Source organism: Anser anser, assembly GCF_964211835.1.
Source record: "Anser anser genome assembly, chromosome: 2".
NCBI classification, from domain to species: domain Eukaryota; kingdom Metazoa; phylum Chordata; class Aves; order Anseriformes; family Anatidae; genus Anser; species Anser anser.
In genome coordinates, this window is record NC_139721.1 from 22,322,559 (window position 1) to 22,349,204 (window position 26,646).

At 39.5% G+C, this 26,646-nt stretch overlaps 1 protein-coding gene across 3 annotated transcripts in view; it reads right to left on the minus strand.

The window, feature by feature from the left end:
• The window catches only part of SPAG1 (sperm associated antigen 1), a 44,565-nt gene that overhangs the window by 12,911 nt on the left and 5,008 nt on the right, over positions 1-26,646 (minus strand). For 2 of the 3 annotated variants that reach the window (XM_083822593.1, XM_083822594.1), the window contains exons 4-13: positions 23,921-24,046; positions 18,981-19,048; positions 17,705-17,823; positions 17,119-17,224; positions 16,045-16,175; positions 15,263-15,369; positions 12,052-12,214; positions 6,965-7,327; positions 6,488-6,587; positions 2,782-2,934 (exon numbers count right to left, since the gene is read on the minus strand). In XM_083822593.1, the coding sequence (XP_083678719.1) occupies positions 2,782-2,934; positions 6,488-6,587; positions 6,965-7,327; positions 12,052-12,214; positions 15,263-15,369; positions 16,045-16,175; positions 17,119-17,224; positions 17,705-17,823; positions 18,981-19,048; positions 23,921-24,046 (1,436 nt within the window). The remainder of the gene's footprint in view (positions 1-2,781; positions 2,935-6,487; positions 6,588-6,964; positions 7,328-12,051; positions 12,215-15,262; positions 15,370-16,044; positions 16,176-17,118; positions 17,225-17,704; positions 17,824-18,980; positions 19,049-23,920; positions 24,047-26,646) is intronic. The other variant, XM_083822595.1, reaches the window with a different exon arrangement.

The following is a 26,646-nucleotide window of genomic DNA, read 5'->3' on the forward strand; positions in this document are numbered from 1 at the left end:
TTAGTAAGCAGTATTTTACAGGACAACAGAGAAGCTTGTCCAAGTTCTGTTTTGCTCTAATTTTCCTAAAACGTTAGGTTTTTAAAGCGTCATACAAATGCAATTGTTAAGAAAAATGTGGCATACCATCATAAATTAAATAGCCCTATGATTTACTCTTTTTTTTTGTTAGAGAAGAAAATTGTAAACTTTATAGTAAAAAGGCAATTATTTCTGTTCTGCTGCTTCTCATAGAAAGTAACAGAGTTTCAACTGTAAACCAGCATCCCACTTCCTTCCTGTCAGTTCTTTTCTACTTATCATAATGGCTTTAAAAAGTTGGACAAAAAACCTGATCTAATTCACCAAAATCAGCAGAATTTTTTGATTGATTTCTTGTAATAGGGCAGTCTCTTCTTAGAATGGCCTTCTGCAAAAATGCATACCTGTGAGCTATGGCTAATTTAACAGAGCACAGGTATCTCACAAAAAAGGTTGTGACAGATACTCATTCCCCAACACTATCACTCTAACTTGACCTAACAATCTCCTTGCAGTTTTGGAATTTATCACAAAGACATAGTCGGTACACTACAATACTCATACAGGGCTTTTATTAAAAGTTCTCAAGTTGTCTATTGCAATTTACTAACTGGCATTAAAGGGGTTGAGAGAATTTTGGAATGAAATTTCAATTTAGTAAATGGAAATGCATGAACATACTGCCCCCCATTAGAGCTTGTGTATTTCTAACAATGAAAAGCAAATAATAAAACAATCACTCAAGAGGAAATTAAAATACAAAGAAAGTCACTGATGTTCACAAAGCTAGTAAAACTACACTAATTAAAAAGTATACTTGAAAGGCATTTTCCTGTGATTTGGCACAGACCATTAAAAGATACAGTCCTTCCGATTTAACTAAAAGTCACCTCAAAATAACCAATAAAAGACTACTCATTATCATCTAACCATGACAAACACTCAAATAATTCTTTATATTTGTTCTCAGTTACCTTTTCATAAAAATATGTACTTACGTTCCTTTCTTTGTTATTTTCGTTTGGTTGTAAAATGGTCAGGTAAAGGCTTGATCTTAAAAAATTCTACTCATCTTTTACATGAGAATTATCTGAAATATCAAACCCCTTGGATTCTAAGATTTCTGGAAAGCCTGCTTAGCTAGGTAAGGGCAGAAAGACAAGCCTTAACAAGATTCAGTAAACCTGCCTTCAGACATAAGTAGGAAGATGAGTTTATCTGTCAGCTTCCTACAGGATCACCATCCAATTTCCTCCAGGAACTTAAAATCAAGTAAATCCTCCAGTAAAAGCATGCTGTTACGACCTGACATTCCTGATAAATTCATAGAGCTATTTTGGGGTTGTCCCATTAAGTTAAAAGGCAGTAGAGTAACTACAATTTTTTGGTTAAAATTCATCTTAAGAAGGTGTGTTACTTTGGAAATTAAAATCGATACTTTAGTCGACAATTTAATTTATGAACAATAAATAATTCAAAAGTAAGTCATACTAAAAGTTCAATTATGCAGGAGGTCTAGGCTCTAGAAACTAAGAATTTGCAAGCAAAAATGAATTACCAGCAGAAGAGAAGAGAAGAAGGAAGAAGCAGCTGAAATAAGGTGATGGGTTGCCAGGGAGGAAAGAGTAATGAGCAGTGAAGCTAAAAACATAAGGAAGGCCTAGAGGGGAGAAAAGGAAGAATGTTAAGGGAAAAGAAGGAAATATGCTTATTACTAAGCAAGTTACAAGTCATTGTCAGGCGAAATGTGAAAAGAATATCTGCAGATAAAATAAGCAAAGAAAAAAAAAGTACAGTAATTCACTCAGATACCAGGTCAGTCAGTTATTTCAACAAACCAAATGGGCTACTATCAATGCAGACACAGATCAGTAACTATTTGATGTGTAATCAAATGTAAGACTTCTAAGAGGAGAAGTTAAAGCAGAACTTAAAGATATCATGGCCTCTTTAATGAAGCATAGGGAATAATGTAATCACTCATGGTGTTGCCTTGAAGAGAAAAGTACTAGATTCCATTGTAAAAAAGTTACATGAATGCAGGTTTTTGCTCAACTATTAATGTCTGTTCTACTTTCATAAATATTTTTGTTCAATAAAAGAAAAAAAGGAAAGAAAAGGGAATGGAAATCCTTTCATTTGTGTATGGAAGTACTTTCTATATGTTAATGAGAATAAATTTGTATAAACACTATCATAATTGTGAACTATTGCAATATAGTTACAGAAATTGAGACATCTCTTGGTAGCAAGAGTTAATGTTGGAAGCATCAGAAATCAAGTCAAAAATAAGATTCAATTCTATTTTTTACACCTCTAAGCCTTGCAGTCAATCACTGTATCAAGCTGCTTCAGTGTCTGCACAACTGCAGCATAATGGAGGATTAACACAACATATATCTTCAACTGCTACAGGAAGAGTGCTAATATGCACAGGAATGTCAGAGAAAAGGTACGGACTTAAAATATTACTTTACATTGCGTCAAACAAATTCAGAAAGAAAAGAATTTGAAGAACCAGTGCAAAAGAAAGCCTTTTAAATAATACATTTTTGAAATAAAAAATGACCTACTGCTGATGACAATGGTGAAGCAATGGGAAAACAACTAAATGAAATAACTGGTCCACTAGTTAGAACATAGTAGTTGTGATGACCCTGTCTCAGGCATGTAGAACAGAGGGAGGGTAGGCCCCAAACAAAACTGAATTCTATTTTTCTATTTGGACCGATGAGTAGAAAATGTACAAAGTGCACTTACCTATTAACGCTATCATTTGCTGCTTGTATGCTGCTGTCTATTTGCAGAACTGTTTTATAATCAACGTATGCCTGTCGATACCGCTCCATGGACTCGTATGCCATTGCTCGTCGTAGGAGAGGCTTAAGGGAAAATGCCTGAAGCTCCAGAGCTCTGGAGAAAACAGAAGGATATGGTGTTGAAACAGAGTAACGTAAATAACAACAGCAAGAATATTTTATGGGATAGACATCTATATGGAACAATTCTGTGACTTCAGACAGGTCATACAGTAACATAACCCTGGAAAACACACTTGGGTGGTTTATTATTAATACTATTAATAATAATAAATAAGATGCAGTTATGTAATTGTTAGTGTTTTTACTACAGCTTACTCTGCTTACATCCACATTTACTACAGCTTACTCTGCTTACATCCACATTTACTACAGCTTACTCTGCTTACATCCACATCTTCCTTCTGCAGAACTAATGTTTTCCTGGTAATGTAAGTAATATAGTGACAGCTGTTAGGAAAAGTTTTTTTCCTAACATGTCTAGATCATAGAATGTTATGTCTAGATCATAGAATGGCTCAGATTGGAAGGGATCTTAAATATCGGTGGGTATATGGTGCCTACACAATTTTCAATTCTTCAATTCTTCTTACTTACGTGGAAGTATGCACGTAAAAAAACTGATCTAATAAAACATGAATGTACCCCTATTTTCAGCTATTAGGTTTGTGCCTGTCTTTTGTCGATTGGTGCCTGTTCAACAGTGAACTCAATCCCCAATACTGTGCAATGAGAACTTCTGAACACCATGTGCTTTTCCAGGAAAGTGACGAAGCAGCCCACAAAGGCTTTATAGATTAAAGATTACCTTTTATTAATCAATGATTCTTGCTAATGAGACAAAAAGATAAACTGAAATACTGAAATTAGGATGAGTCTACGCGATTAGATTTCAAAGAATCACGAGGTAATTCAGGTTCAGAGGTCCCCAGCCCAACCTTCTGCTAAAGGTCACCTCTAAGATCAGAAAGTTGCTCACAGCTTTATCCCATCAGGCCTTGAAAACCTCCAAGAAAATTTCTGCACAGCCTCTCTGGGCAGCCTGTTGCAATACCCCCGTGTTCCCATGGGGAAAAGGGAAAAGTTGTTTGTTTTTTTTTCCCTCTAACATGCAGTCAGAACCTCTTGGGTTCCTTTTCACCTGTTGCCACTTGTCCACCCACAACGTACTGCCAGGAAAAGCCAGGCTCCATCTTCTGGACAATCTCCTCACAGGTTCTGGCAGACTGCTGCTAGGACCTCCTGAAGCCATTCTTTAAGCTGAACAAACCCAGTTTCCTTAGTTTTTCCAGGGAAGTGTTCCAGAGCCCACAACCTCCTCAGCAACACTTCACTGAACTCACTCCAGTTGATCAGTATCTTTCTTGTACTGGGAAAGCCAAAAACCAAAACAGTATCATAGATGTTATCTATCATATGCAGAGTACAGGGGGATAATCACTTTCCCTCCATCCACTGGCTATGCTCCTCTTTATATGGCCCAAGATGCTGTTGGCCTTTTTTGCTGTAACTTAGTTTTTCTCCATCACTCTTCCATTAACAATAAAGAAACAATGATTTCCAGAACAAACATTTCCATTTCATAAGCATTTCCAGCACTCCACTTCTCCTTATCCTGCTGAATGCGTTTGCAAAATACAACAGCATGACATCACGGCCGTTAAAAAACCTCTACAAAAATGCTTCCCATTGTGTAACTCAGACAAAAAATAACACAATTTCCAGGTCCCTAAAACTGAGAAAGAAGAAAAAACCCACACATACACTCAGGGACTGAAGACACTGTTTGAAGAATAGTATCAGTGGGAATGGAAAACTCCCTTTTCATGGCAGAATATAAAGATAAAACTTAGATACTCTCTACAATTACCTTAAAGGAGGCTATAGTGAGGTGGGACTGGTCTCTCCTCCCAAGCACTAAGCAATAGGACAATAGGAAATAGCCTTAAGTTGCGCCAGGGGAGGTTTAGGTAGGGTATTAGGGAAAATATCTTCATTGAAAGGATTGTGAGGCATTGGAACAGGCTGCCCAGGGAATTGGTTGAGTCACCATCCCTGGAGGTCTTCAAAAAACTTGGAGACCTTAGTGACATGGTTTAATGATGGACTTGGCAGTGCTAGGTTAAAGGTTGGACTAGATGATCTTAGAGGTCTCTTCCAACCTAAATGATTCTACTCTATGATAATACATCCATGAACCAAGCAACACCAGTATATTAAATAAGAGAAAATAATATTAGCACATAGGAACCCTGTTTCACTCTCTGTAGAAAGAAATACAGGCACTCCAAATTACAGTCTTGAGACAGAGACATCCAACAAAGTTTTTTTTTTTTTGACAAACTTCTAAGCCCTAAGTAGCTAAAACTTAATAAACATTCAATAATTTTATATACTTTCTGTATCGCAAATGTAAGCACTACGCCATTTTTTACTTCGATGATATCAAGTAACCTCTTCATAGATTATCCCTTTTGTTGTGTTGCCTAGAGTGGATTTAATTGACATTGCCTAATTTCTGTGTTTGAAGTTTTGCGGTTCTGCCTCCCAGTTTCTACATTCTTTCTACCTCTGCTGCGCTCACTAAGCATTATGGGTCATCGTGGATCCAGAAAATATGCATGAGATTAAAATACTATGTAAGTAATAAGAAAACCAAGCTTCCAATCACTAAGAATAAAAAAAACCCAAACCTTTGTATTACTGACTTTGGCTGAAGTCCTACATACTAGAAACCTCCTGAACTGAAGAATGTCATGGCACTTAAGTATGCCATCTTGTCTCATCAGCAAGCCGTCTATGATCCTGCATCTACTTTAACAAAATGCTGATAGCAAGTCAATTTTTTCAGATGACATTTTCAAAAATCTTTTTCATCAGGCAGAATTTATACAGTAAGTCAAATATTCAGTTAATATAAAGTTACATACATACTTTAGATTTAGTTGTTTTTTTTTTTTTTTAATAGTTGGGTTCAACTATATTAATTAAAAAAAAAAAAAAGAATTCTGACCATCTTGGGCTCCTCTTTGGCCCTTTAAGCCTCAGTCTTACTAGTGCTATTTCAGAAATTACAGCAAAAGACATCTGGAAATACACCAATAATTTAGTTGACAGCAGTGTTAGGAAGTTACTGAAGGTGTCTGATCTTTCACACCTGCGTCCTTAAAAGCCACCATAAGCAGACGGATTTTAGCTCAGTTCCTTAACAACTGTAATCACTGTTCCTAACTATGCTGAGTTTATATTAAAAAACAAACAAGCAAACAAACAAACATAGAACACACACATTCACCACACAGATGCTTGAAAGTCATTTCCAACACTATGATAAGCAGTTGGTTTAACAAAATTTTTACATATGGGTTACCATAGAGCATTACTGAAGTAAGCCTGCTTTTATAATAAAGATTTTAAGCTTTCTATGCATATTTGTGAATATGATACGTCTAACAACAGCCTTCACACACTAAGAAAGCAAACTAAAACTTACTCTCTCCCTAGGTTTCATGTGATTGTTTTCATAAATGAAAAATAAACTTATCTGTCATTCAGGCAGGGCTTCAAAGTGCAATAACAAGATATCACTTAAAGTGTTTAATCATCATCAGGAATGTTGTTGCTCTACATAGGAGGTTGCAATTTACCTGTTACAATCCTGAATACAGTCACTGCAGTTGCCTTCTTTGAGGTAACACGCTGCTCTGTTCGAGTACAAGATACTTAAATCATCTGGAATTTGTTCCCCTAAAAGAAGTCACAATTAAAATCAAAGACCACTCTAAAACGACACTGCAGAATTAATGTAGCTGCACAGAGCAAGTTGTACTGCAGTGATGCAGTTTGCTGATGCAAAGCTGTAAGGAGCTTTCCTTTATCATGTCACTGAGAATATGGAGTTATTCAAACATAAAGAAATGCCAACATCTCTGTCCCAAGGAAGTTAGAAGATTACTTCACTCATCTTCCTACATTTTGTATTACATGAATTGGCTTCTATTGCCAATGACGAAGTAATACGGCACAGTAACTCCTGCCAAAAATCCAGGGATAGGCTCGGTGACTTCACTTCTAGTTCCCTTAAACCACCTACATACGGTTTAAGCAGAAGGTATCACACTCACCTAGACCAACGACGTGTTCAATGGCTTCGGAATATCTGAGCACAGCTTCTCCGAACTGTCCTCCCTTAAACAGCTCGTTTCCTTCCCTTTTCAGTTCCGCTGCAGCCGGCGGGAGCGAGGTGGACCCGTCCCCGTGCGCCCCGGGGGGCTGCTGCTCTGCGGGGCTCCCCCTCGCCCCCTCGCCGTTCGAGTAGCCATCGGCTTCACCTTGCTGCTCCGGCCTCTGCGCGCCTTCCTCGGCCGTGCCCTTGGGGTCGGCGGTGCCGGCGGGGTCCCTGCGCTGCTCCCTGCCCTCGGCCTTGGCGCCGTGCGCCTTCCTCTGCGCGCTGCCCATGGCGGCCGGGCCGGCTCCCTGCCGGCGCCCTGCGGGTAGCCAAGGGGCGGCTGAGGAGCGAAGCCCCGCCCGCCGCGGGGGGGCCGCCCCGCCCGCTCCACGCCGCGCCTCACGCAGGGGGGTACCCGGGGAAAAGCGGGGAGGGACGGGGGGAAGTTAAGGAGTTTGGACGAAATGACCGAAATACACACTCTAAAGAATTTTAGTCCACGTTAGCAATGAGGGAACCGACTTAAAATGGAAGGGCTGTCAAAAATCAAAAGCTCTTGGATACCCTGAAAAGAATATTTGAAGCGTATTTATGTAACGGGTGACATCTTTCACTGGGAATGAATTCTCAGCTATTTGAGGTATTTCTCCTTCAGAAGCATGGCACAAAAATAACGGTGGCACAAGGAAAAGCAAAATATTTCAGCTCGCGGAATCACAGATGTTCCTTCCAACCCCTGGGGATCATTGAGTCCAACCCCCTGCTAAAAGCAGGTTCCCTACAGCAGGTTGAGCAAGAAAGTGTCCAGGGGGTCTTGAAAATCTCCAGAGCAGGAGCCTCCACAACCTCTCAGGGCAGCCTGTTCCAGAGCTCTGTCACCCTCACTGTAAAGAAGTTCTCACATTTGTGTGGAACCTCCTGTGTTCCAGTTTTTAGCCGGTGCCTCTTGTCTTACCGCTGCACATCACTGAGAAGAGCCTGGCCACAAAGTCCAGCTCACAACGAATTCATCTATGATGAAGTCAGGTTCCAATGCTTTAACTGCTCTGGAATAGCTATATTTGAAGGCAACTGGAATGGTCCAAATCTCCAGAGATTAATGTTTAATAATTTTTTTTTTCTTTTGTGCCACACACTGTCAGTAAATCTGTTTTGGATTACATCTTCTTGGTTTGTACCTGGATTTTTCTAAACCAGAATATATAATAAAGAGATTTCTTAAATAATTCTGATCTCTGACTGCTGCAGTGCAGTAGTAAAGAATGAAAAAAGACTTACTGATCAACATTTATGCTGACACGGTAACTGAGGGGTTTTATTAACTTCAAGAAATTCATTACAAATTAAATTCTAGAGTTAATTTTCAATGCTGTTTATTTTAACATGATCTGATTTCTCATATTGCAAGCTTTCAATAGAGCCTAAAAGCTACAGTGGGTTGGGCCCTGTTGTGCTAGACATTATACCAATCAATTATAAATGAGAGTTCCTTCTTCACAGAATTTACAATTCTAAAAATTAGAAATAGAAAATGAAAAAGCACACTGGAAGGAGGAACAGGGAATACAGAATAATTATGGTTATGGATAACAAGGTGGCCAAATGTCCTTGTACAAGACCCCATCAATAAGGCTTGTAACCATAAGGAGAACAGACACAGTGACTTATTCAAGGCCACAGTGTCAAAGAAACTTTCTATTACAGTAAAAGTCTGGTCACAGATTACTACAAATTAAGATTTGGGTAGATGCATATTCATATATGGCATAAAGGCCAAGTGAGAGAGTATACAGAGCTGCTGCCACTAAGTATCAAGAAACAGATAACATCTCAATTATATTAGAGGCTCAGTGGTAGAGGAGAGCATAAAGCAATGCCAAAAATACATCAGCAAGCACAACTGATCACTTGAGTAGGAAAAAGCTCTAATTGTCTCCTACCCAATATGTATTGCTCCTAAACAAATCAGAAACTTCAAAATGCAAATCAAGACCTCACTCACTGTTCCCTGTGAAAAACCATGACATTAACACCTATGTTGAAGAACTATCTGTAGCATCAAATAAATCTTCCGTTATTCCACGTGGAATAATTCAAGAAGTGAAAATAAGAACCCAGTCCATTACATAAAAAAATTTGTCCAGGTCCTTCTGGATGGCATCTTTAGACCTGCACAGGCTGGAGAGTTGGGCAGAGAGGAACCTCATGAAACTCCACAAAGACAAGTGCAGGGTCCTTCACCTAGGGAGGAATAACCCTTTGGCCATTACAGGCTGCTGGAAAGCAGCTCTGTGGAAAGAGACCTGGGGGTCCTGGTGGACAGTAGGTTGTTAATGAGCCAGCCACGTGCCCTTGAGGCCAAGAAGGCCAATGAGATCCTGGGTTGCATTAGGAAGAGCATTGCCAGCAGGTCAAGGGAGGTGATCCTGCTCCTCTGCTCAGCCCTGGTGAGGCCATACCTGAAGTATTGTGTCCAGCTCTGGGCTCTCCAGTACAAGAAGGAAATGGAGCTACTAGAGCAAGTCCAGAGAAGGGGTACTAAGACGATTAGGGGACTGGAGCATCTGTCATATGAAGAGAGACTGAGAGCAGGGAGGGTGTCAAGAAGATGCAGCCAGAATCTTTTCAGTGGTGCCCAGTGACAGGATGAGAGGCAACGGGCACAAACTGAAACACAGAAGTTCTAGCTGATTACGAGAAAACACTTCTGTACTGTGAGGGTGACGGAGCACTGGAACAAGTTGCCCAGAGAGGCTGGGGAGTCTCTCCTTTGGAGACATTCAAAACCTGCCTCAGTGTGATCCTGTGCAACGTGCTCTAGGTGACCTTGCTTGGCGGGTGAGGTGGACTAGATGATCTCCAGAGGTAATTAATTTGGTACTATGAAGTAGAAAACAGACTGATAAAAAAAATCACAAAATAATTCTCTGTAAACAACTTTTGTGGCATCCAGTAAATTTAATACCACACAGGAAGTGAAACTAGAAGACTAAGATGCTTAGTCTGCTTACTGCTGTTCACAGAGCATATCAAATTTATTCAACAGCTGAATTTACTTTGTTTCCAGATATACTTTAAAACCCACAGTAATCTATGAAGATGCTTGCCTCCTAAATCTTAAAAATACTTACGTATATCACATGAACACCTTACACTGATGGCAGTTGACAATCTTCCCTACATTCAAAAGCCTAACCTTTCATCAGATGAATGGGAGCCTTCCTGTGGATCTAAAAGGCACTTAGTCATCTGAATGCTCCCAATGGCAAGCAACCCCTACATTACCTATATATAATGTTAGGGACACGATCCATCCTTTCCTCCAGGGTATTAGCTGAGAAGACTTTTAGCTGAGAAGACTTAGTGGAAACCTACTGGTTTTGAAAAATATATTTTGCCTAAACTCTTGTGCAAACAATGCATTACTAATTCACACATTTAGAGACTAATATTCACAATTAAGTGGAACATCTTGACTACTGGAAAACTAACAGGCTGATTTTAATTTCAAGACAAAGAACTACGTAAGCCATAGAAAACACAAAAGCCACAGCTGTCTGTGGCCAAATTCCCTTAAAGAACCAACAGAAAGGAGAAAAGGGTGGAAATCAACAAAGGGATGTTATTCTGTGGCAGGCTGGAGTCTAGACATGCAGCTGAACCCAAAAGCAAGCCTCAGAAATTTCTGCTACCCCACTTCCTCCTGAAGTCATGCATTCTGATTAAGCCAGCAGTTTCATCTCAGCAGTCTTGCAGTTAATCACACACTAATACAGGAACAGGAGCTGCACTTCAACTGCTTGTGAGCTACAAACAGTACAAGAATTACAGGTTGTTTACCTCTAATATATACTTTCAGTGCATGCAGATGACCTCATATTAAAAAACAAAACAAGAACAAATTTGAAACTGTTTTCAAAAACAACAACAAAAAAATCAAGTGCCACTTGATCAGTTTTAGGCCCTTTGATCCAATTGAGAGAGGAAAAATGCAGAAGAAAAAAAATGATGGTAGGAAGGCAGAAGAATTGTACAAGATAAAGATCTAAGGAACACAAGATGTTCTCTAATCTCAGAATACTCACAGGGTACACATCAAAGGAAAGGTATAAAATTATACAGGACACAGGGAGGAAGGTGACTTTTAGTAACATTTTTCCATTTGCATTTGTTATACCTTTCTTAGAAATATTTTAAAAAATGTCTAACAAAACTGGATTCTAGACTTCCTGTTCAGATCTACTTTAAGTAGTGAATGTAGAGAGATCTGGACAGATTAGAGAGCTGGGCAATCGCCAGGAGGGCCAACCATATCCTGGGGTGCATCAAGCATGGCATTGATGGGCAGTCGAGGGAAGTGACTGCTCTGCTCTGCGCTGGTGTGGCCTCACCTTGAGTACTGTGTGCAGTTCTGGGCACCGCAGTACAAAAAGGATGTGACACTACTGGAGAGTGCTCAGAGAAGGGCTACTAAGATGGTGAAGGGCTTAGAGGGGAAGATGTATGAGAAGCGGCTGAGGTCACTTGGCCTGTTCAGCCTGGAAAAGAAGAGGCTGAGGGGAGACCTCATCACGGTTTACAGCTTCCTCATGAGGGGGAGTGGAGGGCCAAGTGACGATCTATTCTCTTTAGTCACCAGTGATAGGACCCGAGGGAATGGTGTCAAGCTGCACCAGGGGAGGTTCAGGCTGGATATCAGGAAGAGGTTCTTCACCAAGAGGGATGTCGTGCACTGGAACAAGCTCCCCAGGGACACAGGCACAGCACCAAGCCTGTCAGAGTTTAAGAAGCATTTGGACTGTGCTCTTAGTCATATGGTCTGAATTTTTGGGTAGACTTGTGTGGTGCCAGGAGTTGGACTCGATGATCCTTATGGTTCCCTTCCAACTCAGAGTATTCTATGATTCTATGTATTTTTAGTCTTCAAACAGAGGAAATTATTTGCAAGCAAGTATGGATGAATTTTGTGAATGAAGATTATAATATCAAAGGCAACAATTTTTTCTTCAGCTTAAAATTAAACAGGAAATGACACGACATTACCTTTATCTCCACTGCTTCTTCCACATTCCTCTGCATTTTCTCCTCTTTCTTCACTACCTTCAGAATCCTCTATCTCTTCAATAAGTATTCTTTTTCCTTTGCCTTCAGTCTTAGAGACAGGCTTTAAACCTTTCAGTTTCTTTTCAGTCTCTAGCAGATTTTTCTGCAACGGAGAAATAAACAGTAATAGAAGAAGACTTTTTTTTTATACGTATATAAATTGTAATTTATACCCAGAAAGTACACACTGTTAAATAATACATATAAGGTCCTGAATATATAATTATCCTGATAAATGTTACCAATACAAAAAAGAGAAAATAAATGTGACTTTTCCAAGAGTGAGTATCAAAACCAAGATTAACACTCAATTTCTGTCTCTTAGAAACTTAATTAGAAGATACCACACAAATGCATACATTCTTTTCTTTGCTTAAGCATAGATAAATAAATAGATGTAGATTGTATTATTGTGATATCTGGCATGGTCTACTCAGAAGAGACCCATGGAAAACAGGCTCTTTCCAGAATCCCTGAAAAACCCCAAAAACTTATCAAAAGTTTTTATCAAAACTTATGCTATCAGGAACTCAGCATCTGATAGATATTTGATGGACTAATGTAACTGATGGAACTAGAACCAAAAGAGACAACAATTTCTTAGCAGTGTAGCAGAAGGACACTGTTGAATAATGAAAAGCTTTGCTCCTCGTGTAAGAACTGCAAATTAGCTAATCAGACAGCCTCTCATTTCCATAAACATTTTTGGATGAATCAAAAAAAATGCTCCAACTGCACTTCATGCTTTCAGAGCAGAGTAAGACACACCCAATATTATGCTCTATTCTGTTTTGTATTCAGTGCTCTGTGAGGAAGTGCCATTTCAGTACTCACTGCAACAAGAAAAAGATAAAGGACAGGAAAAAGCAAAGATTCATGTGGAAAAGTGCATTGAAAAACTCCAGTTACTGACAAGCAAAAAAATCAGTGACTCAGCATATAAACATTCACTCTGCATGTGTTCCGTGTATTTTTAATTAGCTCAAGAGGCTTTTGAGGATCCTTCAAGCAGAGTAACTCAAAAAAAAACAACACCACACTGTGTCACCTATAGATGTCTCAGCCAAGGCAAAAAAGCTGGCACGGATAAGGACAGACATTTGCTTTCAGCAACAGCAGCATTATACTCAGCAAAGGTATTAACCTAACAAAGGTATTTGGATCCCTGGAAGAGTGTACTCACAACGAGTATCATATGTCTGGTATTATAATAAGTCTCAGCATAGCCTTTGCACAAAGACTTTTGTGGAGTTTGTCAGCACAGACTCAGAAGCTATTTAGTGGTTCAGTCTTGTAAAGGTGAAGACAAACAAAAGTGCTCTTTCAGAAGTCAAATCTAGAGATGTGTTCGAAAAGAGAAAAAGAGGAAAAAAACAGGCAGGTTGATTCCTTGGTTGATGTGAACTCTGGAACTATTCTGGACAGGAATTTAGCTGCAAGAACACCCCAATGGGCATGAACGCAGTAGGTGGTGAACTTGATGCACAGGCTTGGACCTCCCTAAATTTTCTGGTGCAAGCAATAGCAGTATTGGATCGAGTAACTCCACAGAAAGAAGTACTAATCAGTAAGCTGCTAGCAGCTTAAAGCGTGCAACAATAAGAGCTAAATGGAATTCATGTGATGAGGCAACTGCACAGCATCCAGGAGTCATATGTTATAAAATTGGGGGGTAGCAGTATGATGGACTCCTAATTAACAGGTGAAGAGCAGTTTAGTATCAAAACTGCCTAGTACGGAAGATTCTCAGGACAGGTAGCATCCAAATTTAAGGACTGGGTTCTCAGCCACAAAACACCCTTAAGAAAATACCAATGGAAGGATACAAACCAATCTTTTTCTACAAGGACCACATCCTGACCTTGAGTTTTCAAAGAAAGCATCCTGCTTTCTTAAGCCCAGAACTGACCTAGAAGGATCTATGTTTATAAGAAGGTATGCAAGGCTTTTCAAAGAATCATTGAATCATAGAACGGTTTGGCTTGGAGGGACCTTAAAGATCATCTAGTTCAAACCCCAGCCATGGGTGAGGACACCTCCCACTAGATCATGTTGCTCAAAGCCCCATCCAGCCTGACTCTGAACACTTCCAAGGACAGGGCATCCGCAGCTTCTCTGGGCAACCTGTGCCACCCTCAGAGTAAATAATTTCTTCTGAATATCTGATCTAAGTCTACCTTTTTTTAGTTTAAAACCAATACCCCTTGCCCTCCCACTACACCCCCTGACAAGGAGTCCCTTCCCCAGCTTTCCAGTAAGCCCTTTAGGTACTGGAAGGCTGCAATGAAGTCTCCCCAGTGCATTTTCTTCTCCGGGCTGTACTACCCCAATTTTCTCAGCCTGTCTTCATAGGAGAAGTGCTCAAGCCCTCTGTGGCCCTCCTATGGACATGTTCCACTATACCCATGTTCTTCTTGTGCTGGGGAACCCAGAGCTGAACGCAGTACTCTAGGTGGGGTCTCAAGGGAGCAGAGTAGAGAGGGAGAATCACCTCCTGCTGGTCATTCTTCTTTTGGTGCAGCCCAGAATACGGCAGGCTTTCTGGGCTGCAAGTGCATGTTGCCGGCTCACACTGAGCTTCTCATCAACCAACACCCCAGGTCCTGCTCCTCAGGGCTGCTCTCAATCCATTAATTTTCATTCTAGCATGGAGATGAGAGATGAGTATTTATAACATCACACTGAAGTGAGACCAGAACCCAGGTCTTCCCCTTTCAGGTTAACTTGATCAGCACAATAGAAGTCTAGCATCTCCTTTGATTTTTTTCTTGTGAATTATGTGTCAAACTTCAAATATTCCTACCCCAGTGGATATTTTGGCACAAATTTCCAAGTAACTTTGATCAGCCAATGAACTAATACTGTAAGCATGTTCAGCAGCTAGATTTTAGGCACCTAAATTACTTTAATACAGAACACTTCCGTGCTTATATGTTCTAACAATTAAGTAGCAAATAGAATATTTGATCACATTCAGGTACCTAATTTCCGTCACAGGCTGCTAAGTGGTGTTTGGAAACTGATCACTGGCACAGTAGATCGATCATGTCCTCAGAACTCATATTCAAATCAAACGATATAAATGGTATGCACTTTATCCTACAACTGCTTACAACCTTTTTCTAGTCATCTGTGGGTCATGTATCTTTACCTTAGCTACAGCGTTTTCTGGTTCAATGCACAATACTTTGTTCAGATCCTCTATAGCAGTCTCGTAATTCTTCAGCTGATTGTTAACAGTGGCACGGCGCATCAGAGCTACAAAGGGACAGAGTATTGTATATACTTTAAAAGCATAAAGTGGATAACTAGGCTATTTTTCTAGACATATGAAGTATAAGTGTATGAACTGTAAGTGTAAACAATTTTTAAGATTCTGAGTTTACTTCATGATGACTCTATATTACTAATTACTGTTCTCTTGATTGTTTTTAATGATGTAATTTCACTTGCTGAGATAGCAATCATGACTTGTAAAACACCTTCTCATATTTTTCCAATTTGTCTGCTCCTCAAATGCAAATACTGTATTCAGGCTGCATTCAAGCCTTTGTCTTCAGAAAGGATTAAATCAGCAACTTTCATTGTTTACAGGTTGCTTGTAAGGTGATTAATACTTCAGTGTTGTCATTATGTAAACAACATATTGCACAAATACAAATACAGTGATGGCACTTATTGCCATCATATAAAAAATGAGTTGCTCCATGCTTCTGCTTAAGTATAGCCATTACAGATCAACAGGATGGACTGTAAAAAAACATCCCTGACCCCCCAAATACTGTTAAAATTATTTTGGGGAGCTAATTTCCTCCTTCTTCATACTTGGAACTGATCTAAAGCTCAGTGAAAACAAGAACATGAATAGATAAAAACCATTTTATTTGCTAGAAATAAACTAATACATAAAGGCACATTTATGTTAAACTTTACCTTTTACGTTGTTAGGTTCCATATCTAACACCTTCTCACAATCCTGCAAAGCACTGTCCCAGTCCTGAAGTTTTATTTCTGCTTGAGCTTTGTTATTGTATGCAGCTGCAGTGGGTAGTACTGATATACTCCTGAAAAAGATGACCATGATGCGCTCATCGTTAGAAAGCCTGAATGTAGAATCATAGAATCATTAAGGTTGGAAAAGACCTCTAAGATCATCTAGTCCAACCATCCACCTACCACCAATAATGCCTACTAAACCATGTCCCTAAGCACCACATGTACTCTTTCCTTAACGACCTCCAGGGATGACAACTACACCATTTCCCTGGGCAACCCGTTCCAATGCCTAATCACTCTCAGTGAAGAAATTTTTCCTAATATCCAACCTGAACCTCCCCTGGAGCAACCCGAGGCCATTCCCTCTTGTCCTATCGCTTGGTGCCTGGGAGAAGAGGCCAACCCTCACCTCATCACAACCTCCTTTCAGACAGTTGTGGAGAGCAATAAGGTCTCCCCTGAACCTCCTCTTCTCCAGACCAAACAATCCTAGTTCCCACAGCTGCTCCTCCTAACACTTATGTTCCAGACCCTGCACCAGCTTCATTACCGTTCTCTGGACAAGCTCCAGGGCCTTGATGTCTTTCTTATATTGAGGGGCCCATGATTAAGCTGCACACAATGATTTTTAGTTCTCCTAAACAGACGTTATTAAATCAATTTTAATTAAAAACACCTGAGATAATACTACCAATATGATTACTTCGAAGAAATTTCTAATTAATTTATTTTCTCCACCCACTCTTTATCATTTTATTTTTGTCAACCTGCCCTTGAATCTCAATGGTTTTGAAAAATCTGAGTAACTCTGTGACACCTGCAAATTGTCCTATCACTATTCATCCACTTCTTCCTGATAAATAAAAAAATCAGTATCAGGATGCAACAGCGCTTTAAGTATTCTTCTGTAAGACCTTTTTGCAATGTTGAAAATAATCTAATTGTCCTACTGCTCTAAAAATAATGTTCACAAGTAACAATAATTAGAATAATACAATAGTATATACTCACCGAGTGTAATATGTCACTGCTTCCATGTAATCTCCACTGGCAAAAGCTTCGTTGCCCTTTTCTTTTTCACGAGTAGCAATAAAGACCTTCTCTTTCTTTGTCATGCCTAGAAAAAAATTTATACATCACAACAATTAATGACTTGCACAGATGCAATCACAACATTGTCAGCTAAAATACTTTGAATGCCATATTCTTTAAATTACTTTTAAAACAATCAGTATTATGAAAAGACAATTTTTATTACGTTTTCTATAATAAAAAACTAAATTCTTTTTATATGCATACAATTCAGAACACAAGATGAAAGAGGTTACCCTACCATTGAATTATAATAGCAGAAGTGTGCTTTATATTTTTAACTGGCTCTCTCAACCTAAATGCAACAAATATTTTAACTGATTTATTAACTGATTTATTTTTTTTTAAATATGGCTTCACTTGCAGTTGACCTCCTAAGAACTTTTATAATCTCTAGGTGCCAAAAAATATAGACAATTTTACCTCTATTTTACTTCTTCAATTTAGATTCACACTCTATAACACAGCATTACAGTTAAAGAAAAAAATATTTCTAAGGCATTACCAGTTGTGTCTATTTTCTTTTCAATTAGAGGTAGACTTGGCCTATTAAAGAATCTTGATTTTGAGTTATTTTCTTCACCTCCTTCATCAATTTTAGAACACTCCTTTTCCACATCAAACCTTAAATTAATAGAAGTGACAAATACAATAATGTTGCACAGTAAAAGTCCTCTACTAATAGAAAGCCATACTTTATATTTCCATTTTAAACCAGAGGTAAGCAGGCATAAAGGCAGTGTTCAATTATCCTTGACTAGTTAGGAAAAATAAAAAGTTTAGTGTTATCTCCTTTCCTCATGTTATTTTTTCCATTTCTCCTGCATATATATTACCACTCCTTTTCCCATCCCTTCTGCTCAAAACCAAAAAACAAACAAAAAAGTCTACCAACCCCCCTTCTCACCATCTCCAGCAAAAGACAGGTGAAGTTTATGAAACTGTATCTTCAGGTTTGATTCCGCTTCTATCAAACACCGGTATTAACCTTTGTTAAAAACACTGAAGAAATGTCTTTGAAGTGATTAATAGTGTAATTTGAGAGAAATTTGAAAATATTCTCAGACACTTCCAAGATTACAATGAAACAGCTTTTGAAAACAGTGTATAGGAATTTATATTGAATAAATATTGCAGCTATAATCCTACAAAAATATACAGTAATAACCAATTCCTACACTAAACTTTTCTGTTATGACTATGGAAGATAGCCTTTGCTTTTCACAATAGTATTCTCACTCTGATTCTACAACATCTTTTAAGGAGTTAGAGGGAAGCCACTAGTGCAAAAAACAGAAGTATGTGCTTTGCGCCTTCCACAGTCAATAATACGGAGGCATCAATCTGTCATCCAACTGGGGAGGGTAATATGCCACTATTACATTCTTTCAAAAAAATGATAAATTAAGCTATTTTTAATTCCCTTTTCTTAATGTACCTCCATAGACTTGTATCTAAGATGCTGAAAGAAAAAAAGAAAACTGAAACAAAAACATATTTTATTTATATTTTCTGTTGACTTGTTATACTTCACAACACTTGAACAAAAAATACAAGACAACCTGTTTTCAGTTAGCAGCACCACAATGCATCATTTGCTATTTAACAGAACATTTATTATGAAAAACATAAGTTTTACTGAATCGTTACAATTCCCTGAAAAGTTAAAATTATGATTCTGGAAAATATTTAAACAACAATCCCCCTTCCCCCAACTGTGTTCCATTATAAAATAAATAAATAAGTTAATTAAAAAAATAAATATAAAGGGCTTAACATACTTGTCCCATTCACTGTAATCCCGTGGTATGTTTTTCTTGTATCTTTGTTTGTTTTGTAATTTTTCATTCTGAAAGAGAAACAACCAGCCTGTAAACCTATACGACAATTTTCAAAATAGGAAATTCAGCTTTTTTTTTTTTAATTTCTGCAATACATATCCATGCTAATTAACACTGTTCATGACTAATTTCAGCATAGTCTTGAAAATTTCATTCATCTTGCTTTAAAGAACATCTTTATGTATTTGATGGATCATTGTAATCTGAGTCTCACACTTCCTCTCCACTGCCCTGTTATGTGTCACAGAGGTGCTGGATAAAACTTTCAGGTAGAAGAGACTGCTCTTCCTAATTAGTATCTTGTGTTGCCATCTTCTAAACCATCCTTCCAATACAGCAATGAACTCTTCTTACTCTTGGAAAACCCCAGCCTTGTAATGCGATGTTTATCACTGAGATTGAATCAGTAACCTCATTTTAGCCTTGTCATTCCCAAGAGAATGCAATGCACAGATTCTGACAGCCCCTGGAGCCCTCTGAACAAACTTAAAATAAAAATCTGGTTTGACTCATAGATAGTGTTTGTACTTATTTGACACACTCCAATCAAGCTAAATCCCAAGATGATTTACTCTCATTCTAGGTTTCAGACAACGTCCATCGTTGATATTTGCCTTAACTAAAATTTATCCTTAGGACAATTTATCCTGTAGCAATCAGTCCCAATAACTGACTCGACTGACTTGTATCGCAACCCAGCTCCTGTCCTAATGGAATATATTTCCATAGCCACCACCTTTGGCATCTCTTCCACCTCTGTCATCAGACTTATGTTTCTGATAATGTCCCTCCCTGTTTGTTGACTTCAACAATATTCAACAGCAAGGTGTGGTTCCAAACAGGTATTCCATAGTCGTACAGCCAGTTCAAAATATTCCCGTCTACTCTTCGCTGGCTGTTCAGCCCTCCTCTTACCTTGCAATCCATCTCTCACCAAGTTAGACCAGTGTAATTTCTTGTAGGATTGCAGACTTACAATTATCTGGGTTCAAACAAACAATTTAATACATACTACAGTGCAACCCCTAAATATCTGTACCAGTGCAAGTGAGCATGTGGTAAACTGAACCAAAGAAACCAACAGAAACCTCTTAAACTAGCTTTACCAGTGGTGACACTGTTACAAGGAAACACTTCTGAAGTTGAATATAAACACCTCAATTTACATAATGCAAATGTGACCCTTCCTATAAACACCTATAGCTATGTTAGGTTACATAAGCTTTTGTAGTATTCGACTTCAGAATTACACTTAATGTTCTCAGTCATTCAAGAAGCTAGACAAAATGACATACATTTAGTGATTAATGCATGTTTGGAGGAGTTAACTCCTAAATATGGCTTCCTGGAATATTACATCATTACGTATGTATCCTGGGGTATATTACAAACTTTGTAATTTTTAAAATACCAAATCTCTTTTCAAACCAGAAGCCCTTAATTTAAATGAGCACAAAAAAAAGATGAAACTCTCAGAACATTTATAAAGTAATTACACAAACTTGAACATATCCTTTCATGGAATAAAGCAGAAGCATTGACTCGAAATTTCAAAAATCCTTAATATTCTAGGTCTCATATTCTTGGGACCATTGTAACCAAATTGTGGCTCCAATGGAGTAAGGAATTTCTCAATCAGTAATATTTCAGAGCATCTCATCCAAGAGCCTTTCATGAAAAAGCTACATCTGCATGCTGTATTAACTTTTCATTGGTACTTGGTATTACAGGCAGAGAACAACAACAACAACAAAAACACCTCTGCCCTTGTCATGTTTCTTGCCAAAATTCAAATCGCATGGATCCCAAAGGGTTTTGAAGCCCAGTGAGTTATGTCCGGATCAAAAAAACGAAGTACAGACTGGATTTAGTTCAGATGACAAACAATTTGGCCTTGGTTCTCCTCTGGATCCCATACTAACTCATTATTTTTCTGTGTCAACTAACCAGTATTCTTTTTCGATTTGGAGTATCCAAAATAACATGAGGGCTATATAGATAGCATCACAGTAGAGTTTCATGAAATACAACTTGGAATATATGTTGCATGCCCTGGACTGTAGCCCATTGTGTTTGGCAAAGGAACCTACGTCTACTGAAATCTCATCCGTACAATATTTTGGAATTGAGTATTTCTAAACCCATGCTTCCAGGACATGCTTTAGTTCTGTCCTGGAAAAAGGGAGGCAGCAAAATTGATTAAGTAATACGGACAGTTAGAAACAGAAACATTCTAGCTGTCTCTCCAGTCCTCTTTTATTCTACAGTATAGTTGTAACCTCGAAATTCTAGGCAGTGTGAAACGAAAACCAGGGTATTAAGAAAATTCCCTAGTGTGTATGAAAGGGAAGTTTTACATGAAGTATTTATCTATTCAGCTGTGGGAAATCTTTCCTATGACTTCACACCAGTAAAAAGAAAACACTATATAGAGATATAAGCTATATAGCGAATTAAAACTGTACTTATATATATAACTATATATATAATTATGTACTTATATAACTGTAATTATATTTAGTATCAGCTCAAAAAGCTCTATAGGCACAAGATGCTTCCATTTACCAAACTTGTACCCACTGGTGTAATCCATGGTTTTAGGGTCAATAAGGATTTCCAGAATTGGCTTCACTGAAGTTCCTGGGGATTTTATGCACCACATCAGATAAACATACGTAGTCTCCAATCAAATGGAAGGGTTTGTGGATTTCTTTCTAGCAGAGAGGATTAATTTATCACACCAACTTTATACTTGATATCACATTATAAAATTATGTGATGATAGTGTAAAGATAGTTACAGACCTAATTGATTAACAAAATATGTTTAAAAAATTACTACCTTGCCCATAGCTTTATCAAGTAGAAAGAAAACAAATAACAACTGATTAAAAATATTAATCTTCTTTTCTGAGATTTCGTTATACGGGTATCTTAGTGTGCACTATAGAAGAAGCCTCCTTTTATTCAGTATTGATCTAGTAGTGGTGTAACTGCACTGCTACATAAAAAGATTGAATTCTAAAACACAACTTCAGGCCTCTCTTTTCTCTTCCAGGAAAGGTTACAATTATTTCAGAGGTAGTCTTCATTGACAAAAGAAATGAAAATCATATACCAAAAATAACACACAAAGCTGTATCTGGGTTTCCTTGGTAATACCACTAATACCTAAACCTTGCAAGGAGAATAAAAGTAATAAAAACTTAGAATCGTTGAATCATTTAGGCTGAAAAAGACCTCTAAGATCATCTGGTCCAACCTTTAACCTAGTACTGCCAAGTCCACCATTAAACCATGTCACTAAGGTCTCCAAGTTTTTTGAAGACCTCCAGGGATGGTGACTCAACCTTTTCCCTGGGCAGCCTGTTCCAATGCCTCACAACCCTTTCAATGAAGAAATTTTTCCTAATATCTAACCTAAACCTCCCCTGGCGCAACCTGAGGTCATTCGCTCTTGTCTTATCACTTGTTGCTTGGGAGAAGAGCCTGATGCCCACCTCAACAAAACCTCCTTTAAGGGAATCGTAGAGTGTGATAAGGTCTCCCTGAGCCTCCTTTTCTCCAAACTAAACAACCCCAGCTCCCTCAGTAGCTCCTCATAAGACTTGCTTTCTAGACCCTTCACCAGCTTTCTTGTCCTTCTTTGGACATGCTCCAGCACCTCGATGTCGTTCCTGTAGTGAGGGGCCCAAAACTGAACGCAGTACTCGAGGTGCGGCCTCACCAGAGCCGAGTACAGAGGGACAATCACCTCCCTAGACCTGCTGGCCACACTATTTCTGATACAAGCCAGGACGCTATTGGCTTTCTTGGCCACCTGAGCACACTGCTGGCTCATATTCAACTGACTTGACCAATACGCCCAGGTCCCTTTCCACTGGGCAGCCTTCCAGTTACTCTTCCCCCAGCCTGTAGCGTTGCAGTAAGTCTGCAGACTTACTGAGGGTGCACTCAGTTCCCTCGTCCAAATCATCAATAAAGATATTAAACAGGATGGGTCCCAATACCAGCCCCTGGGGACACCATCCAGTATTTAACCCAACGAAGCATACACCTGTCCAAGCAGCCAGTTTCTCTTTGTACAGCACATATGGCAATAACTTTGCATTCTCCATTATCTTGGTCTGGTGTTTAAATACTGGCTGACAGTAAGAAATAGTTTCTGACAATATAGGAACACAAATCAGGCATTTACTAAAACACAGTAACTCAAATCAGTAATTTGCATGTGTTACATTAACAATTAAGAAATACCACATACTCCATAAGGGTCTGTTCTAATTTAAATTTCTAACTTCCAAAAAGAAAAATGCTTCAGTGAATTTGTTATGACAGTGTCTCAGAATTACAAACAGAACATTAGGAATCAGACTGAAGCCATCCATAGTAACATCTGACAACTCAAAAAAAATCCCATTCCCACGCCTACTTTTCTGTCAATCGCGCCAGTAGCACTGTATATAGTATTAGTAAGATATTATAAGATTATATATTGTATATATAATAGTAAGATACAGTAGAATGGCAGAATACAGCTCCTGGCATAGCTTCCTCCAAAAGGAACCTAGTTCATCTGCTTTAATACCACTCTGAAACGTGAAACAAACACATACAAGGGTGTTTAAGGAGATTTTCTTCAGAAATGACTTCTTGATCAGAATTATAACATTACTACAAGATGCATGCTAGTACTAAAGAAGCACTTTTGTTTAAGCATTGGTCTCCTGCAAGACAGCTTGAAGATTTTTGTTTTCTGGTTAACAAAATATTTAAGAGAGGCTCAACAAATAGAAGTTCTTACAGATGATATTTTCTGATTTTAGAAAGACATAATTAACATACACTTGTAAAAATAAAGCCTTAGAAAACTGGAGATACCTGATTAGCAGGAAGACAGCTGCTGGAACAACGAATAGGTGGCAAGTTATCTTGTCCTTCAAGCAGCGTGTCTGTTCCCAAAAACTGTGGTTTATGATCATCTTCACGCATTTCTGTCACCCAGCTCTGAAAATAAGTAATACATCTGTACCTTAAAGCAGTAGAACAGATACACGTAGTCTACAATGATCCAAACAATTATCCTTATGATGCATTGCTTTTAATGGAGAAAAGCAATTACGAGGAAGATGAAAAGTGAAGTTTAAAATCAAGCTTAAAAAAAAAATTATTAAACATAAGCTTAAGTTCCTTACTCTAGGTTAAAAGGGTTATTTTTGTAAATCACATTGCCAATTCGATCAAAGATAATGATGAACACAGTAGGAGTTACATCCACACCTGCCTTTATTGTTTTTTCAAGTCAGGAAAGGGGAACCATTTTAAAGACAAATATGCAAAATAAAAGCAAAAGTGCTTTTAATCATTCAGAATCATAGAGTGGCTCAGGTTTGAAGGGACCTTAAAGATCATCTAGTTCCAGCCCCCTTGCCATGGGCAGGGATGCCACCCACTAGATGAGGTTGCTCAGGGCCTCTTCCAAGCTGGTCTTGAACACTTCCAGGGATGGGGCATCCACAGCTTCTCTGGGCAACCTGCTCCAGTGCCTCACTGCTCTCTGAGTGAAGAATTCCCTTATAACCTCTAATCTAAATTTTCCCTCTTTTAGTTTAAAACCATTCATCCTTGTCCTGTCATTATCTGAATGAGAAAAAGTTGTTCTCCATCTTTTTATGAGCCCTCTTTAATTATTGAAAAGCAGCAATAAGATCACCCTGGAGCCTTCTCTTCTTCAGGCTGAACAGCCCTAGATCTCTAAGTCTTTCTTCATATGAAAGGCCTCTATCATCTTCGTGGCCCTCCTCTGAACCCGCTCCAACAGCCCCACATCCTTCTTGTGCTGGGGGCCCCAGACCTGGACGGAGCACTCCAGGTGGGACCTCACGAGGGCAGAGCTGAGGGTGACAATCTCCTCCCTCCACCTGCTGGTCACTCCTCTGTGGATGCAGCCCAGGATGCAGCTGGCCTTCTGGGCTGCAAGTGCACACTGCTGGCTCATGTCAAGCTTTTTTTCCACCAGAACCTCCCAAATCTTTCTTTGCAGGGCTGCTCCCACTGAGTTCTTCTCCCAGTCTGTTCTCATGTCTGGAATTGCCCCAACAAGAGGCGCACTTAGACTTGTTGAACCTCATTAGGTTCACGTGAACCCAACTCTCAAGCTTGTCCAGGTCCCTTTGGATGGCATCCCTTCCTTCTGGTGTATCAACTGCACCACTCAGCTTGGTGTCATCTGCAAAGTTGCTGAGAGGGCACTCGATCCCACTGTCTCTGTCGTTGATAAAGATAAAAAACAGCACCAGTCCCAAGACAGACCCCTGAGGGACACCACTCATCACCGACCTCCGCCTGGACATAGAGCCATTGACCACCACTCTCTGGGTGCGGCCTTCAGGCCAATTCCTTATCCACTGAATGGTCCACCCAGCAAGTCCACATCTCTCCAATCTGGAGATCAGGATGTTATGCGGGACTGTGTCAAAGGCCTTACAGGAGTCCAGGTAGATGACATTGGTCGGTCTTCCCCTGTCAACTGATGCAGTCACTCCATCAGAGAAGTCCACCAGATTGGTCAGGCACGATTTGCCCTTGGTGAAGCCATGCTGGCTGTCCCAGATCACCTCCTTGTCCTGCACATGCCTTGACATTGCTTCCATAAGGATCTTTTCCATGATCTCTGCAGGCACAGAGGTGAGCCTCACCGGTCTGTAGTTTCCTGGGTCCTCCTTTCCACCCTTTCTAAAAATGGGAGCGATGTTTCCCCTTTTCCAGTCACCAGGGACTTCACCTGACTACCAGGACTTTTCAAATATGACAAAGAGAGGCTTGGCAGCTACATCAGCCAGTTCCCTCAGGGCCCTTGGGATGCATGGCATCAGGCCCCATAGAATTATTCTTGTTTAGTTTCATCAGGTGGTCTCTAACCTGCTCTTTGCTTACAGTGGGTAGGACTTTACTTCCCCAGCCCTCATCTACGGGTTCAGGGAAACGAGGGCCATGGGAAGCCCGACTATCAGTGAAGACTGAGGCAAAGAGTTATTGAGTACCTAAGCCTACTCCACGTCTTTTGTTACCAGTTCACCTGTGTCGTCCATCAGAGGGGGTACACTCTCATTGGCCTTTCTTCTTTGACCAACATACCCATAGAATCCCTTCTTGTTACTCTTTGCATCCCCGCCAAGCTCAGTTCCGTTTGTGCCTTGTCTTTCCTGATCCCATCCCTGCACATTTGGACTGCATCCCTGTATTTTTCCCAGGCCATATGTCCCTGCTTTCACTGCCTGTGCATTCCTTTCTTGTACCTCAGTTTGACCAACAGGTCCTTGCTCAGCCATCCCTGTTGTCTGCCCTCCCTGTCCACTTTCTTACACATGGGGATGGAGAGTTCTTGTACTCTAAGGAAATCATCCTTAAAGAGCTGCCAGCTCTGTTTAGCTCCTTTGTCCCTGAGGACAGTATTCCAGGGGATCTCATCTACTAGGTCTTTAAATAGCTTGAAGTTCACTCTTCGGAAGTTCAGGGTCTTGACTTTGCTCTTTGACAGACCCATATTCCTCGAGATCACAAACTCAACCAGGGCGTGGTCACTGCAGCCCAGACTGCCTCCAATC